Source organism: Podarcis filfolensis (assembly GCF_964270895.1).
Source record: "Podarcis filfolensis genome assembly, chromosome: 13".
NCBI lineage: Eukaryota > Metazoa > Chordata > Lepidosauria > Squamata > Lacertidae > Podarcis > Podarcis filfolensis.
In genome coordinates this window covers 21,774,665-21,792,038 of record NC_139615.1, presented here as the reverse complement: position 1 = coordinate 21,792,038, position 17,374 = coordinate 21,774,665, and the positions used below count along the sequence as shown (strand labels likewise).

The window sequence follows — 17,374 nt, the reverse complement described above, 5'->3', positions numbered from 1 at the left end:
TGAGGGGAAGTGCGTGGAACAGGTCTTGGTGTTTTGATTTCTGGGAATGGAGTTGAGAGATGACCTAACCTGGGGAGAAAACAGCAAAGACCTGATGAAGAGAGCACAGCAGTGGTTATATTTTCTGAGAATCCTCTGGAAATACAATCTCTCAAAGGACCTGTTGATGGCATTTTACCATTGTACTGTGGAGAGTGTATTAACTTATGGTCTGTGTGTGTGGTTTGGGAGCTGCACGGCCAGGGAAAAAACAATGCTGTCCAGGGTTGTAAAGAATGCAGAGAGAATAATTGGGTGCACTCTTCCCACCTTAGATCAAATCTATGCTGTCAGGTGCCATAAGAAAGCTACAGATATAGCGCAGGATAGTACGCACCCTGGAAATAATCTCTTTCAGCTTCTGCCTTCTGGAAGAAGGTATAGGGTTATAAAGACCAGGACTAGCCACCTGAGAAACAGTTTCTACGCAACTGCAATTCTGGTTCTAAACGCAGCATAAGGAGTCTCTATAGTATATTGTATTTTAAAATGGGGTTTCAGAGTTTTTAGGGGTTTTTGAATGTCTTACATAGATTTTCAATTTCATTGTTCTATATGGGACAATGACAATAAAGATATTGTATCGTATCATATCGTATCGTATTGTAGTGGTTGTAGACTAGGGATGGGGAATTTGTGGCCCTCCAGACTACAATTCCCATAGTCCCTGATGATTGACAAACTGTCTGGAGCTGATGGGAGTTTGAGCCCATCCACATCTAGAGAACCATAGGTTCCTTCTCCCTGTTGTAAACACATATGTAGGTCCAAAGCAAATTCATAATTACCTTTGAGTAACTTGTACAAATTTAATTCTTAGGAATGCATGAAGAACAGTATGATATAATGCTATAATCTTAGGAAACTGTATAAAAGCCTAGTATGTTCTAATAAAAACAGCTTCCTACCATCAAAAACAATTTGCCTTATACTTGCTGGCTATTCAGCTTAAATATCACTGATCAAACTTTGGACTTATGAATGCTTTGCTACTCAACTGTTCAGATCTAAACTTTGTAACAAAACATGCTTAAGCACTATTTCTTGTTCTAGGCTAATATTTACTTTTGATATTTATGTCTTATTTATGTATCAATCAAAGTGAACCAAGAATTCAAAGATTTCCCTACTCATAACTAACATTGAAGAAGTGGTAATCAGTTACAGGCAATGAGCCTAGGACTCCCTAGATGTATATAGTCTTTCTTCTATGTATTGCACTTTATATTTGCTTATTATTTTGGTTTGACTTGGTTTGGCATGTTGTTGTTTTTTGTTTCTCCTCATCATGCTGATTCTATATTCCACATGCCACTTTGTCACATCATAGAATCATAGTATTTTAGAGCTGGAAGGGACCACGTGGAACCCCTGCAATGTAGGAAACTTTTGCCCAACATGAGGCTCAAACCCATGACCCTGAGATAAAGAGTCTCATGCTCTACCTGACTGAGCTATCCTATTATTTCAGGTAATTTATCACTTACTTTTTTCTCCCTCCTCTCAGTCTTTCCATACTTTCCAATCCAGATGTATTATTACTTTTTGTATCTTCCCTTTAGTTCATTTCTTTCTATCTCTATTTTATTCCATAAAACACCCAAGAGTTCTCCCCATTATTTTTCTCAACCAAAGAAACATACAGCATAATGCTCATATCCATTCAATTATATGGGCCACATTTTAAATGACATTTATTTATTTATATTGATTGATTTAAAAATGTTCTTTAATAGTAATTTCAGCTGTATCTCTGATTTTGCTGTTCAAAAAGATCCCTTGCTATTGGAGTGTGACTTCAGAGGTGGATTTAGGTTAGTACTACTGGATCCACCACACCAAGCTTATGGGGCATTGGAATGCATCACAACTAGAAATAGTGTATTGGTGACTGGCTGATAGATTTTACAGAAAGTTGGGTTCAATGTGGCTTTCTTCAGCAGCACATTCACAGTTACCACAGTCTCTGAAACTCTAAAAGTAGATATTGAATACTCAGTGCTGGGATGCTGGGTGGTGTAGAGGCAGGGTGACAGCTGTCGGACTGATCTGTGTCCGATTGCCTTCATCAGAAAGGGTCCAGAGCCACTGAACAGGCTGGACGTTTATTTTGGATTGATGCTGGGCATTCTGCATGAATATGTGGCTCAAGATGACGGGGTTGTTTCTTTCGCCTCTGCTTCTCTTGTTTCCGCGACTCCCTCAGACTGACTGTGAGTCACATGCTGTTATGCATACCATGGTTGATTCCCCCCACTTCCCACATCAATATTATCAGTCAGGGGACCTAACGATTGGATTTATGGTTACTCAGTATGGCTACTTATCTGATGAACTATCATTCAGGGTACATCCCACAAACGCGTTTCTGGAAGAACTAAAACTTATGTAAGGAGTATGTTTTCTCTGCGTACTTCAGGCCAGGTCATAACTATTACTCCTTGAAAAAAGTGGTTTAAAAATGTCCTTAATGAATTCTGGGTATGCTATACACATATATCAAGAAGTAAGGCTATATATCTGCCTTAATTAACTCTTTCTTCAGTTCAAGGACAAAAAACTACCAGCATATCTTGTCCTTGGCATTTGCTGCCAAGGAGATAAATGAGAACCCTGAACTTCTACCAAATGTCAGCCTTGGCTTCCACATTTATGACAGTTATACAAATGCAAGGATGACTCATCAGAACACCCTGAAACTTCTTTCCAGTCATAAAACTGTAGTCCCCAACTTCAAATGCAATAAGCAGAAGAATCTGATGGCCGTCATTGGAGGACTCGACTCTGAAATCTCCCTTTACATGGCTACTCTTTTAGGCATCTACAAGATTCCACAGGTAAAATATTTGGATTGGCTATGCAGCTTTCCCACATGGAAACCCAGCCAGATAGGCGGGATATAAATAATACCTATTATTATTATTATTATTATTGTTGTTGTTGTTGTTGTTGTTGTTGTTGTTGTTGTTGTTGTTGTTGTTGTATAATATTTACCTTTCTACTATTGGCCTTTTCAGTTTCTCTTTTGTTCTTTTTGGAAAGAAAGTGTCAGTCTGCAAACAATGAATGTGTAGTTAACACAACTGTGTAATTGGCCCCCTATTCATGCAAGAGGAAAAGCGAACAATTAATCCCATTCTTTATAGGAAGGCACAAGTGGTAACCCTCCCTCCCTCCCCAAAACAACTACAAATGGAATTGCCACCACTCAAGGGTATGTTTTGCAGCTGGGCCAGAGCATCTCCCATTGGCAATTGTGACACCTCATTCCAGTGTCTCTGGCATAGAATGGGTAGTCAAAGATAGAATAAGAAACCTAGCAACTGACTAAATGATCAAATAAATGAAGTGTTCCTTGTCAATTTAAATAAAATATACAATAAAATACTAGCAACCAAAGAAATGGGATCCTCATAACAGAGGGTCCTGGTTGTGTGTGGGACCCAAGAGCTCACCTGATAGGGTTAAAATAGGGGGGGAGTAAGAGGTCCTGGCCATGCCCCTGGGATCACACCAGGCGATTTTAGCTGACAGCCAGTGAGTGGTGTGATCCCAGGGGCTTTAAAAACGGCAGTGTGACGCAAGGAGGGGCATTTGCTTTGCACTGTTGAACGCCCGCCCACCCTCCCTAGTTTAGGTACAGTTGCTTGGCCTTACTTTGGTTTGGGTCGCCTGTTTTGGAACAGGGGCTGGATAGGAATTTTTCCATTTGGCAGATTGGCTTTAGACATTTGGTTTTCGCCTACCCCTTGGCAAATTGTCACAACTTGTAAGGTGGCGGTTAGGCATTGGCTCAGTTGGATTGTGGGGAGGGGAGGTGCGGCCATCACCTGCCCCTCCAGAAACTGTGTATTCCGTTCAAGGAATCTGGGCATCCTGGATCTCGTCCGAAGTCCACTTGAGGGGCTTGGGCCATGCCCGGACCACAGAAACCTTGGGGTGAGTTTAGATTGGTCCTCATCGACCTAGCTCCCTCGTTTGGTTTACCCCATTGGATGATCACCCTGAGAGGTGGAATCAGTTATAGTGGGGAGTCAATGCCTAAGCCCATACCGCTCACGTGATTGTATTTCAATAAAGTTGTGGCCAAAACTTTGCCCCAAAACTTAAACTAATATAAGTGTCCATGTGTATTTATTTTGGGTATGGGTCTTGGGGCCTCGAGACGCAAATGGTACAAGCAGCAAATTACAACTTGGTAATAGCTGGGATAGCTGGGATAGGAGGCTTGTTGGTTTTTGAATGTCTGATGTAGATTTTTTCAATTTCATTGTTCTGTAAGGGACAATGACAATAAAGATTATCATATCGTATCGAATGATGGTCAGTGGCAAGTCTCTGCTATATAGTTTGAAGACATTTGTTTTCTCCATTATGACTTTTCAGGAGTATCTTATGTCACCCCCCACTCACCCAATGAACTCTTGAAAAAAAGACTTTCCTGACATTTTACTGAAATTTGCATGTCTTTTTACTTAGATTGCTTATTGTGTAATTGCTCCAGTGACTGATGTTAAAACCCATCTCCCTTCATTCTACCGGATGGTGCCCAATGAAGAATATCAGTATGAAGGGATAGCTCAGCTTCTTCTGCATTTTCAATGGACATGGGTTGGAATCCTCACAATGGACGATGATAATGGAGACAAGTTTTTCCAGACCTTGATTCCAATGCTTTTGAAACATGGAATCTGTATAGCCCTCAAGGGAAAAATTCCAGCCACCTCTCAAGCGGCAGATACACATACTTCCTTTGATTCCATCTTAGACGAAGCTATTTATCTATCGAATGCCAGTGTTCAAGTGTTAGTTGTAAATGCAGAAACTATTACTATCTCTTTCTTGTTAATTAAAATATATGCATATGCAGCACAGGAGTCTATTCTACCATTAGCTATAGGTAAAGTGTGGATCATGACAGCCCAATGGGATTTCTCAGCAGACACAATACAGATGGAGATGGATATGGATATGCAAGTCTTTGATGGTGCCTTCACTTTTGCAATACACTTAAATGAAGTGCCGGGGTTCAGAAAATTCCTACAGACTGTTCGTCCTAAATCAAAAAATGAAGATGGGTTTATTTTGCTCTTCTGGGAGAAGGCATTCAGCTGCTTGTATTCTGATTCTATGGATGGCATGGAAAATAATAATAATGCCTGTAGTGGTGAAGAGAATTTGGAGAGCCTCCCTGGGACACTCTTTGAGATGAGTATGACTGGCCAAAGCTACACCATCTACAATGCAGTTCATGCCATAGGACATAGTTTACATAAGATGTACTCAGCCAGGCAGAAACACAGAGCCATGCCAAACAGAGGTAGAGTGAGTCCAGTAAAAGTACAACCTTGGCAGGTAGTGTTTCTCATCCAAAGTTAATTTCTTTGAAAGCTGTATGCACATATCTGCTAACAATGTCCTGTGTTCCTTGAATACTTTGCCCACTCACGTGACTTCTTTTCTCCTTGTAATTTTTTATTAATAATACAAAAGGTGAACAGTTTCTGTGGTGTTGGGTACCATCTGTAAGTGAGTTTCATAGTGAGTTCTTTCTTTTCACTGATAAGGGAGGTTTAGACCACATTCTAGTTTACTGAGTGGGATTAATTTCATAGCCTATGCCATTTTCCCATTGTTTTTTATTGTATTGTAAACATATAAATTCTTTAATGAGATTAATTAAATAAATAGGGGCTTGTGTATATAACAGGTCTCCTACATGGGCACCGCCATTACACTTCTTCAAAGGGTTTTGAAAATATTGATAATAAATGAAATTAAAATTAAAAATTAAAATAAAATATGGGGGGGGGTTGTGCCTGTCTGCACATCTCCGCTGGCAGGGGATGGCCCATGCCGCATTTGTCTTTCCCCAGTGTGGTCCCCAGAATGTGGTTCCTCACTGGGCCCCAGTCTGCTCTTTTGCACCACTTATCAAGGATATTGGCTTGGTGTCAGGCCTGGGCTAGGCTGCACATTCCCTCACAGCCTCCCTGACTTTCTCGGTCCCCTCCTGCCATTCTCACTTGGCAGTGGTGTTGGTGATGGCAGCAGCAGTAAGTTGGAGGCCTCCAGTCCAGGAATTTCATTGGGGCTCTCTTGGTCCTGGTGGGATCAAGATTGTCAGGGTATGGGTGTGTGAGGCTCTGCGCTGCCTCTTCACTTGTCATTTTGGGCACCCTGGGCTCCCTTTTCATTGCTGTGATGGTGAAGGTGGTGTGGGGATCAGACAAGCAGCTTGGTTGGTTCTGGTGGTCCCTAGGAGTTCAGTGCGGCTATGGCACTCACTATCTTGCCTTGCCAAATGTCCCTCTTTTTAAAATTTTTGGCCTGCACTTTTTTTTTCATTCCAGCTTCACTCTTTCTTGCGAAGTATCTCCTTTAACAACAGTGCTGGTGACAGAGTGTCATTTGATGAGAATAGTGAATTAATATCTGGATTTGATATTGTAAACTGGGTACTTTTCCCAAACAAATCGTTTTTACGAGTGAAAGTAGGAGGGATAGATCCACAGGCTTTACCGGATCAGAAATTCACAGTGAATGAAGAGGCTATCACATGGCACAGAATATTTAACCAGGTGGGATCCAAATATAGAAATAAGATAAAACTTAAATTAGTAAGAGGCACAATAAAGAACCATGCCAGGTGATTCCATTTATAGGAGAGTCAATCTATCTGTCTACTTATTGATATGTACATGGAAAATATAAGAGTAAGTGCTAAATGGGAAGAGTTCCAACAATGAGCCTTGATAATTCTTCTTACACTGATATATTATTATTCTCAGTAACATATATGGGGGACTTTCTCTCTTATTAATTCAGTTATATATTGCCCATATATATTAACACCTCATTATTTAAAAAGTATAAAGGCCAATCCAAATTTTAAAGCATTGTAATAAATAAATGTAAGTCAGTGCAAGAGAAGGTAAATGTAAAACTGCTGCCCTACTGTATTATCTTGACAAAATGAAAAAAAATGAACAAGGCATCAACTTCCAAGGGTCATTTTCCCAGTGAGCAGATTTTTTTGTATAATAAAGTCCTGGTGCGATATCCTGGCCATTCTTAGTTCTATGTTAGGAGTTTTCCTAGACACAACCAAACATAATTAGGAACAGAATTTGATATCAAAAATGTGAGCTGGTTGTTTCTAGTGTCCTGTATCCTTCCTCTGTTCTATTCATTGGTCCTGCATTGCCATGGGACCCAATGTTCTCAACAGCAGCATTTTGTGTGTGTGTGTGTGTGTGTGTGTGTGTGTGTCTGTTTGTAAAGGTACATCAATTTATTTCTCTTCATTTTTAATGGATAGGTGGTGCCACTTGCCAGATGTAATGATCACTGTCATCCAGGCTACAGCAGAAAAAAGAAGGAGGGGGAGCCATTTTGTTGTTATGATTGCACTCCATGTCCGGATGGAAAGATTTCAGACCAGAATGGTAGAAGACATAGTGACCTAAATGATGGATTGCGCATTGAATCCCATTTTTCTGCTTTCAATCTAGTTCCCTAAAACAGAACGGGGATGACAGTTGTCTAGTTCTGACATAGATCCATAACATTTTCTGTCAAGTCCAGATAATGTGCTTGGTATACTGCCAAATTTCATTACCATTGCCATGCTTTTCTCTTATTTCAAGTCGAATGATGCATGTGTTTTTGATGTACATTTTGATACAGAACATTCATATCATGGGTGTAGTTGAGATCTCTGGAAGATAGAGATTTCTGCTTCATCCATAGTGATTCACACCATCAGTGTAGTTGTACATTGATTTCTCAATGTATACACCTCCCACATGTATTTTTGCAGAGTCTTGTTATTGTTTTACCTAAGAAATATCAAAATGTTTTTATATAAATGAAAATACAACAAGAAATGTCTACTCTGGTAGAGTGTTTGTCTGTGTGTGTGTGCGTGTGTGTGTGTGTGTGAAAGATGAATGCTGAAATGATCTAGCTTGCTTAATCCCAGCTGGATATTCTGAGACCAAAAGAGCAATGGCACCAGTGTAGAGGAAGAAACTTTCAGAAAGTATTCCCATTTACTCTTATTTAATCAGACAGTTCTATGCTGAGTTTGATTATTAAGCGATTGATACAAATTTTGTCCCATTTTCAGATATGGACAACTGTTTCCAATGCCCAGAAGGTCAATTCTCAAACAAGAACAAAGATAACTGCCTTCCTAAGACCCTTAACTTTCTCTCTTTCACGGAGCTCTTGGGGACTACTTTAGCCTTCTTTATTTTGTTTTCTTCTCTAATCACAGCTGCAGTGCTGGGGATTTTCATTAAGAACAAGGACACCCCTATCGTCAAAGCCAACAATCGGGAGATCACCTACTCTCTTCTCATCTCTCTACTGCTTTGCTTCCTGTGCTCCTTGCTATTCATTGGCCGACCTAACATAGTGACCTGCTATTTAAGACAAACAGCGTTTGGCATCATATTCTCAGTGGCTGTCTCCTGCATTTTAGCAAAAACCATTACTGTGGTTTTGGCTTTCATGGCCACCAAGCCAGGATCCAGGATGAGAAAATGGGTGGGGAAAAGATTGGCCAGTTCTGTTCTTCTTGGCTGCTCCACTATTCAAGCCATTATATGTGCTGTTTGGTTATGTACTGCTCCTCCATTTCCACATTTTGATATGCATTCTCTGACTGAAGAAATCATACTGGAATGCAATGAAGGGTCTGTGACTCTGTTTTATTGTGTTCTGGGGTACTTAGGATTTCTGGCCTCTGTCAGCTTCATTGTGGCTTTTCAGGCCAGAAAGTTGCCAGATAGTTTCAATGAAGCCAAGTTCATCACTTTCAGCATGTTGGTCTTTTGCAGTGTTTGGTTGTCTTTTGTTCCTTCTTATTTAAGCACAAAAGGAAAACACATGGTGGCTGTGGAGATCTTCTCCATTTTGTCCTCTAGTGCTGGGTTACTAGGTTGCATCTTTGCCCCCAAATGCTATATAATTATCTTGAGGCCGTCCTTGAACACAAAGGACCAGCTAATAAGGAGGAATATCTAGGAAATTAATTGTTTGGAGATTTATGCATACAAAGATATTAAATTGAGCCATTTTTTCAAACCAAATATATGTACTAACTTTTTCAACTTTTCAAGTCTTCTCCATTGAGTGCTTTTGTAAAAAATATCAGGATAAAAATGTAACAGATTTACACATCTTGTTGTGTACAAACTGTGAATTACAGTTTAAAATAGTGGTTAATTGCCATTGGCTATGAATCTGACTCAATTCATTAGCCATTGTCTGTTGCAAATGATTGTCTGTAATTTGTGCAAAATGCTAAGTCAGCATTTTTGAAGAAGTTCTACGAGGCCCTGGGGAGTGACCCGGGGACCCCCCCCCCGACACCACCTGCCGCACCCCGGGGCCGCCAGGCCTGGTGGGGGAAGGGGTTAGGCCTCGTGCAGCGTCACTTCCCCCCACGGCCAACACGCCCCGCAGGCACGGGGGGGCAGCCAGAGGGCCCCTGTGCCACCACCCAACACCCCGGGGCAGCCAGGCCCGCCAGGGAAAGGGCCCCCCGTTTAAAGGGGGTATTCTGGGATCTATTACCCCCCGCCATCCTTTGGGAGCCCTGTCACGGGGGGGGGGGGAGGCCAAAGGCCCCAGGCCTACCTTTGGAGCAAGGAAGTCCAGCGACGTCCTTCCCGAAGAAGCTCTGGAGCCAAGTGAGGATTCCTCCGTCTATTGTGTGGGCAGGTAGTCCCTCCCCTACCTGGCCTGGTCTCCTTTGCAATGCTCCCGCAGCCGGGATTGGACAACTGACTGAGGTAGGCAGAGATCTCCAGGTGTCCCACCTGAGGGAAGGCGAAGCCAAGCCTATGCTGATGGAGCCACTCCAGATCCAGGGGCTGCACACGTCTACGCAAAGGGCACCCCCGTTTTTATGCGGGGAGCAGTAATTTTTGAAGAAGTTCTCCTCTAGGCTATACAGCAGGAGGTGAAAAAGTGATGAAGCATTAAAAGGCCAATAAGAGCAATATCAATTATTTATGGTCATGAGAAGTTTACTGGACAATATGTTAATATAATACAGCAACGAGTCATTTCCTCCCATTTGAAAAAAAATCCAGTACTAGGTATATTGAAGTGCTAGTTTCATAAACATAAAGTAAGAATTACTGTTGGGGGCATTAACAGTGATGCTAAGTTGTATTTGTGTTTAGAAGTAATATGGGGGGGAAGTTGATTTATAGGCATGCTTACGTTTTGTGTTTCTTCATGTACGATAATACTGTATTTCCAAGGAGAAATTCAAATTTTCACATAGTTATTATCATAAATAACAAATTCCCCAGATCTACCATGAATTTTCTGTTATAATCTGAAGTTGCAATAAAAATTCTGAATTAAATTATCGCTATTGTTATCATCACCATCAACATCATCATCATTTTTCACACACAATTCTATCTTTCCACCTGTGATTTAATTTTATTGCCACCATATCGTTCCTTTGCCCATTGAATGAAAGAGTATGATATATTTTTATCTGAGGGTCAGGTTCCCTTTAGTATAAACTCCTTGATGTAGATTTTCAGATGCACATACTGCTTTGGTGGAAGAAACACACGTTTTCATCCTCTGATTAGAGTAAAGGTCTATCCAAGGCTTTGTTTATTTAGACATGGCAATTGCATTGCAGAAGACCCACACCCCATCAGCCAGAATCTCTTTTAAGCTTATCAATGGGATGTTCTGCCTACATACGGAGCTAACAGCTTCTTAAAGGGATGATAGCTTTTTCACAACCAGCTTAATAAGAAACCACCATAAGCTAACTTCAGAGGGAAAACACAAGAAAAACAGCATTGCTGAAATCAAAACTGCCAACATTCTGTACTTCCTTTGTTCTTTTACCTTCTCTGACACCTTCATGCTAACTTTCTTTTTACATCTAAGAGAAACATGCCCTTAAGATATAATTCATAATTACCTTTGAGTAACTTGTGCAAATTTAATTATTAGGAAGGCATGAAGAACAGTATGATATAATGCTATAATCTTAGGAAACTGTATAAAAGCCTAGTACGTTCTCATAAAAACAGCTTCCTACCATCAAAAACAATTTGCCTTATACTTGCTGGCTATTCAGCTTAAATGTCACTGATCAAATTTTGGACTTACGAATGCTTTGCTACTCAACTGTTAAGATCTAAACCTTGTAACAAAACATGCTTAAGCACTATTTCTTGTCTTAGGCTAATATTTACTTTTGATATTTTTGTCTTATTTATTTATCAATCAAAGTGAACCAAGAATTCAAAGATTTCCCTACTCATAACTAACATTGAAGAAGCGGTAATCAGTTACAGGCAATGAGCCTAGGACTCCCTAGATGTATATAGTCTTTCTTCTATGTATTACACTTTATATTTGCTTGTTATTTTGGTTTGGCTTGGTTTGGCATGTTGTTGTTTTTCGTTTCTCCTCATCATGCTATCTTCCACATGTCGCTTTGTCACGTCAAAGAATCATAGTGTTTTAGAGCTGGAAGGGACCACATGGAACCCCTGCAATGTAGGAATCTTTTGCCCAACATGAGGCTCAAACCCATGACCCTGAGATAAAGAGTCTCATGCTCTACCTGACTGAGCTATCCTATTATTTCAGGTAATTTATCCCTTACTTTTTTCTCCCTCCTCTCAGTCTTTCCATACTTTCCAATCCAAGTTGAATAAACAGAAAACGAAAGTACTGGATAAAAATCTAACAGTTGCTGAAAGAGAGAAGTTTCATAGTGAAACTGGTTTAATGGTAGCAAAGAAAGTGAAATACCTGGGGATTAATTTGACATCTAAGAATGTGAACTTATTTAAAGACAATTATGAGAAATGTTGGACAGAAGTTAAGAAAGATTTAGAAATATGGTCAAATTTGAGACTTTCCTTGTTAGGCCGAATTGCTGTTATTAAGATGAATGTTTTGCCGAGAATGTTGTTTTTGTTTCAAACATTGCAGATTGTGGATAAAATGGATTGTTTCAAGAGGTGGCAGAAAGACATATCTAGATTTGTCTGGCAGGGCAAAAAGCCCAGAATAAAATTTAAGATACTAACTGATGCAAAAGAAAGAGGGGGGTTTGCCCTGCCGGACTTAAAATTGTATTATGAATCAGCGGCTTTTTGCTGGCTGAAAAACTGGCTGCTTCTTGAAAACACAGACATTTTGGATTTGGAAGGGTTCAATAATAGGTTTGGCTGGCATGCATATATATGGTATGACAAGGTTAAAATTCACCAAGGTTTCAAAAACCATATTGTTAGGAAAGCACTATATAATGTTTGGATTCGGTATAAAGATTTGTTGGAAAACAAAACCCCTAGGTGGTTGTCACCAATGGAAGCTAAAGAAGTGAAAAAACTTAATATGGAATCTAAATGGCCAAAATACTGGGAAATTATAGAACAAGAGGAGGGAAAAGTGAAATTACAGAGCTATGAGAAATTGAAGTCTAAAGTAAGAGACTGGCTTCATTATTACCAGATAAATGAAGTTTTCAAACAGGACAGGAAAATTGGCTTCCAGGTGGAGAGATCAAAATTAGAAACAGAATTGTTGGAACCCAATACTAAGAATTTGTCAAGAATGTATAACTTGCTGTTGAAATGGAATACACAGGATGAGATGGTTAAATCAGCTATGATTAAATGGGCACAAGACATTGGTCATGACATTATGTTTGCTGACTGGGAACAGTTATGGACTACCGGTATAAAGTTTACGGCATGTAATGCCTTAAGAGAGAACATTATGAAAATGATTTATAGGTGGTACATGACCCCAGTCAAGCTTGCAAAAATCTATTATACGCCCAATAATAAATGCTGGAAATGTAATGAAACTGAAGGTACTTTCTACCACCTTTGGTGGACGTGCCCAAGGATCAAGGTCTTCTGGGAAATGATCTATAATGAAATTAAGAAGGTACTTAAGTGTACCTTTCATAAGAAACCAGAGGCCTTTCTCCTGGGCATGGTGGGCCAATTGGTGCCAAGGAAAGATAGGACGTTCTTTATGTATGCTACAACAGCAGCAAGAGTTCTTTTAGCAAAGTATTGGAAGACACAAGAACTACCCACGCTGGAAGAGTGGCAGACGAAGGTGATAGACTATATGGGACTGGCTGAGATGACTGGCAGAATCTGCGACCAAGGGAAAGAGACGGTGGAAGAAGATTGGAAGAAATTTAAAGTTTATCTTAAGAACTGTTGTAAAATTAATGAGTGCTAAAATGTCATGGGTAATGTAAAACAGAATTGCAGTGACAAATAATTGGGTAAGAGAAAAAGGATTAAAGAAAGTGAATTATAAGTAACTGAAATTAGGGGTTTCTGGAAAAGTTTAAAACAGGGATGCAGAAAAGGGAGGTATGGGGAAGTCGTTGAAATAAGGTTTAAGAAAAAGAGGTTATGAAATTATACGTGTTTATATGTTTGTTTGTTTATGTGTTGTCAGTTGTATTGTGTTTTAATATATGTTGGAAAATCAATAAAAATTTATTTTAAAAAAACAAAACATACTTTCCAATCCAGCTGTATTATTATTTTTTGTATCTTCTCTTCAAGTTCATTTCTTTCTATTTCTTTCTATACTGCATAATGCTCATATCCATTCAATTATATGGGCCACATTTTAAATGACATTTATTTATTTATATTGATTGATTTTAAAATGTTCTTTAATAGTAATTTCAGCTGTATCTCTGATTTTGCTGTTCAAAGAGATCCATTGCTATTGGAGTGTGACTTCAGAGGTGGATTTAGATTAGTACTACTGGATCCACCACACCACGCTTAGGGGGCATTGGAATGCATCACAACTAGGAATAGTGTATTAGTGACTGGCTGATAGATTTTACAGAAATTTGGGTTCAATGTGGCTTTCTTGAGCAGCACATCCACAGTTACCACAGTCTGTCCCACTGTCAAACATCTCTTACCATCAGAAAGTTCTTCGTAATGCTTAGTCGCAATCTCCTTTCTTTTAACTTGAAGCCATTGATTTTTGTCCTACCCTCCAGAGTAGGAGAAAACAAGCTTGTTCCATCTTCTGTGTGACAGCTCTTTAGATATTGAAGGATGGCTATCATATCTCCTCTCAGTCTCCTCTTATCCAGAGCTTTCATCCATCCTGCATTTTTCAGCAATTGGTTTGGAGAAGCCTTACTGCCTCCAACCTTGGAGGCTGTGTATAGACATGACGAGTGGCCATTTTGATCACCTAATTCTCCATGAAGTTGTTTAATCCACTTTTAGAGCCATTCAAGTTACTGGCTATCACTGCCTTCTGTTGCTTGAAACCATGCAGGGTGTGGGCTGGGCTGGGGCCTGCTCTTCTGCTTGAGTTCCACTTGTGAGTTTCCTTCAGGCATCTGGTAGGCCACTGTGGGGACAGGATGCTGGACTAGAAGGGCCATTGGCCTGACCCAGCAGGCTAATTTTATATTATCTTATGAATATGGGCAGTTCTCTGAATTAACTGCTGTGTAAAGAAGTCAAGGACACTTCAAGGAATAAGAAGAATGGTCCTCTTGTGGATTACAAATTGCTTAAGTTACAGCGAGCAAATAGTAGGAATAAATTGAGAGTTCACCAAATAGACAGAAGTAAAAAAATGGTGTCCCCCAAGGATGAGTATTGGGATCTGTGCTTTTTAACATAAATTATCTAACTCTAGATTAACGATCTAGAACTTTGGAACATACAACCTTAGGAGACAGCAATGAACACAAATTTGGATGCCTTTAAAAGAGAATTGGACAATTTTTGGAGGATAAGACTATCAATGGCTGCTAATCAAAATAGCTATGCTCTGCATTCAAGGGCAGAGTGAGTAATGATTCTAAATATCAGTTGCTGGAAGCTACAGAAAGGGAGAGTGCACTTCCAATTGAATCCTACTTGCTTGTTTCTTCCAGGCATGTGGTTGGCTACTGTCAGAACAGGATGCTGGATTACATGTGCCGTTGATTACATGTGCCTGCTATCCAGCCGACTGTTCTTATGTTCTTTGCTCTTTAGCTAATAATTCATCCACTCAAATGACCTCAAAGTTGGGTTATGCTATCATAAAATTGCAATAACAGTCCTTGAAATAGAGTGGAATATTGCCCTAGAATGCAGAGTAATCCAGAAACTCCAGTAAAACATAAGTTATGGTCAGTATCCTAAAACTATCCAGCTGTCATAACAATCAGATAGGCTTATCTATTAAGTTAAATTAAAAATAAGAATACTTTATTCTATTGTTCAGCCACAAGTAATGTTTTGCACAATGCAATACACTGAGGAGACATCTTTGAAAACTTTGATTATCACAAATTATTAGTTGTCCTCATGCATATTGCCAAATCCCATGTGGATTTTCTCTGATCACAATAATTAACAAACTCTGAAAGTAGATATTGAATACTCAGTGCTGGGATGCTGGGTGGTGTAGAGGCAGGGTGACAGGTGTCAGACTGATCTGTGTGAGATTGCCTTCATCAGAAAGGGTCCAGAGCCACTGAACAGGCTGGACGTTTATTTTGGATTGATGCTGGGCATTCTGCATGAATATGTGGCTCAAGATGATGGGGTTGTTTCTTTCGCCTCTGCTTCTCTTGTTTCCGCGACTCCCTCAGACTGACTGTGAGTCACATGCTGTTATGCATACCATGGTTGATTCCCCCCACTTCCCACATCAATATTATCAGTCAGGGGACCTAACGATTGGATTTATGGTTACTCAGTATGGCTACTTATCTGATGAACTATCATTCAGGGTACATCCCACAAACGCGTTTCTGGAAGAACTAAAACTTATGTAAGGAGTATGTTTTCTCTGCGTACTTCAGGCCAGGTCATAACTATTACTCCTTGAAAACAGTGGTTTAAAAATGTCCTTAATGAATTCTGGGTATGTTATACACATATATCAAGAAGTAAGGCTTTGCACCTGCTTGATCTACTCAACAAACCCCGGCTATCTCCTCCATATTAACACACAGGGTTTCCCCTTCTCATTTCCCCTTTCCAGTTGCATTTCTGAAGCCACTTCTATCTTGCACTGATTCTCACCTTCGTCTTCAAAACCAGGTTTGTGTGTGAGGGGAGGAGAGGCTGCTTTTCTCAGCTAAAGAATTTTGAGTAAATGGAGGTGAAGTGAGGCTGAGAAAAAAAGTGGTAGTTTTAAAACAAAATGTGGGGGGGGGGGACACCGAGGGATTTTTAATAAATAAATAAATCAAACCAACCACTCTTAGCCAGGAGAAATAGCAGATATGAGTAGAACACAGAAGCTAAGACTGAAAAGCTAACGCAACAGAACTATTCCAAGCTGCCTTGTCACTGCCCTCATATTTGTTTTTAACTGCCACTCCCCCCCCCTCGCATGTTGAACCCTGTTCAGTCTACTGAAACCTCTGCTTTCTTTTAAAATCACCAGATAGTTATTCTGTGTTCCTTTCTCATTGCACTCAGACTTTCATTCCTCAGCAGCTTCGTGTGTGAGAGATAACTAATGTGGACCTCCCATATATTCCATAGTACTCAAACCTATGTCTTTGACAATTTTCCTCACAGTTCCTCCCAACCCTGCTTTATTGAATCTTCTACCAGTGTCTGAACCACCGCTTTCCCCCTTGCAGGTTTGCTCCCTTCTTGCTGCCTTGCCAGGGCCACTGCTGGTTGTGCAACCTACCCTCAGCTTTGTTTCCCTACCCCACTCTGGTTTCATGAGAAGCCAGGATTCCTATGTGGCATTACAAATCTTCCATAGGGGCTGAACAATGGTTTGTGTTTCTCTCTCTCTCTCTCTGTGTGTGTGTGTGTGTGTGTGTGTGTGTGTGTTTGGGGGCAGTTGAGTTTAATCCTTAGAAAATGTATAAGAACATTGTAGTTTCTTATCAAAACTGACTGAGAATACAATCTTGTGTACCTTCTTGCATGCATATTGGCATATTCTTCAGTTTATATACAACTAATATGATTTTGGATTTGTTAATGCTTTCCCTTTGGAATCTTAAGATCTGTGGTTCAGAGCAATAAATGTTTAAGCACTACCTTGAAAGAATGGATAATACAGCCTTTAATGGAAGTGGGTAATAGAATATTTGAAGGGGAAAAGGCACCAGAGTCGTGGAAGGAAGCTTATATTACATTTATACCGAAAACAGTGTCTGAGAAGACATAGCTTAAGAATTACCGCCCCATATCTTTGCTTAATGTGGACTATAAAATCTTTGCAGACATTTTGGCTAAGAGACTAAAAAAGGTATTAGTAGAAGAAATTCATAAAGACCAAGCTGGCTTTCTCCCTG

The 17,374-nt window shown here is 40.0% G+C and overlaps 2 protein-coding genes across 4 annotated transcripts in view; both read left to right on the top strand.

Moving 5' to 3' along the window:
• Window positions 1-2,278: 2,278 nt before the first annotated feature.
• LOC310747378 (vomeronasal type-2 receptor 26-like) lies at window positions 2,279-7,561 on the top strand (the record flags this gene model as incomplete). The annotated part of the gene is made up of 4 exons (XM_083581741.1): window positions 2,279-2,427; window positions 2,585-2,876; window positions 4,519-5,394; window positions 7,361-7,561. 4 exons carry the CDS (start codon window positions 2,279-2,281, stop codon window positions 7,559-7,561), a joined length of 1,518 nt encoding a protein of 505 aa, XP_083437867.1.
• A 4,008-nt stretch (window positions 7,562-11,569) lies between these two features.
• The window catches only part of LOC310746579 (vomeronasal type-2 receptor 26-like), a 239,622-nt gene continuing 233,817 nt past the window's right edge, over window positions 11,570-17,374 (top strand). For 2 of the 3 annotated variants that reach the window (XR_014540756.1, XM_083580474.1), the window contains exon 1: window positions 11,570-11,685. Coding sequence is in view for 1 of the 3 variants with exons in the window: in XM_083580474.1 (XP_083436600.1) it covers window positions 11,651-11,685 (35 nt within the window). In the remaining 2 variants the exon portion in view is untranslated. Of the gene's footprint in view, window positions 11,686-15,657; window positions 15,705-17,374 lie in introns of those variants that run through there. The other variant, XM_083580475.1, reaches the window with a different exon arrangement.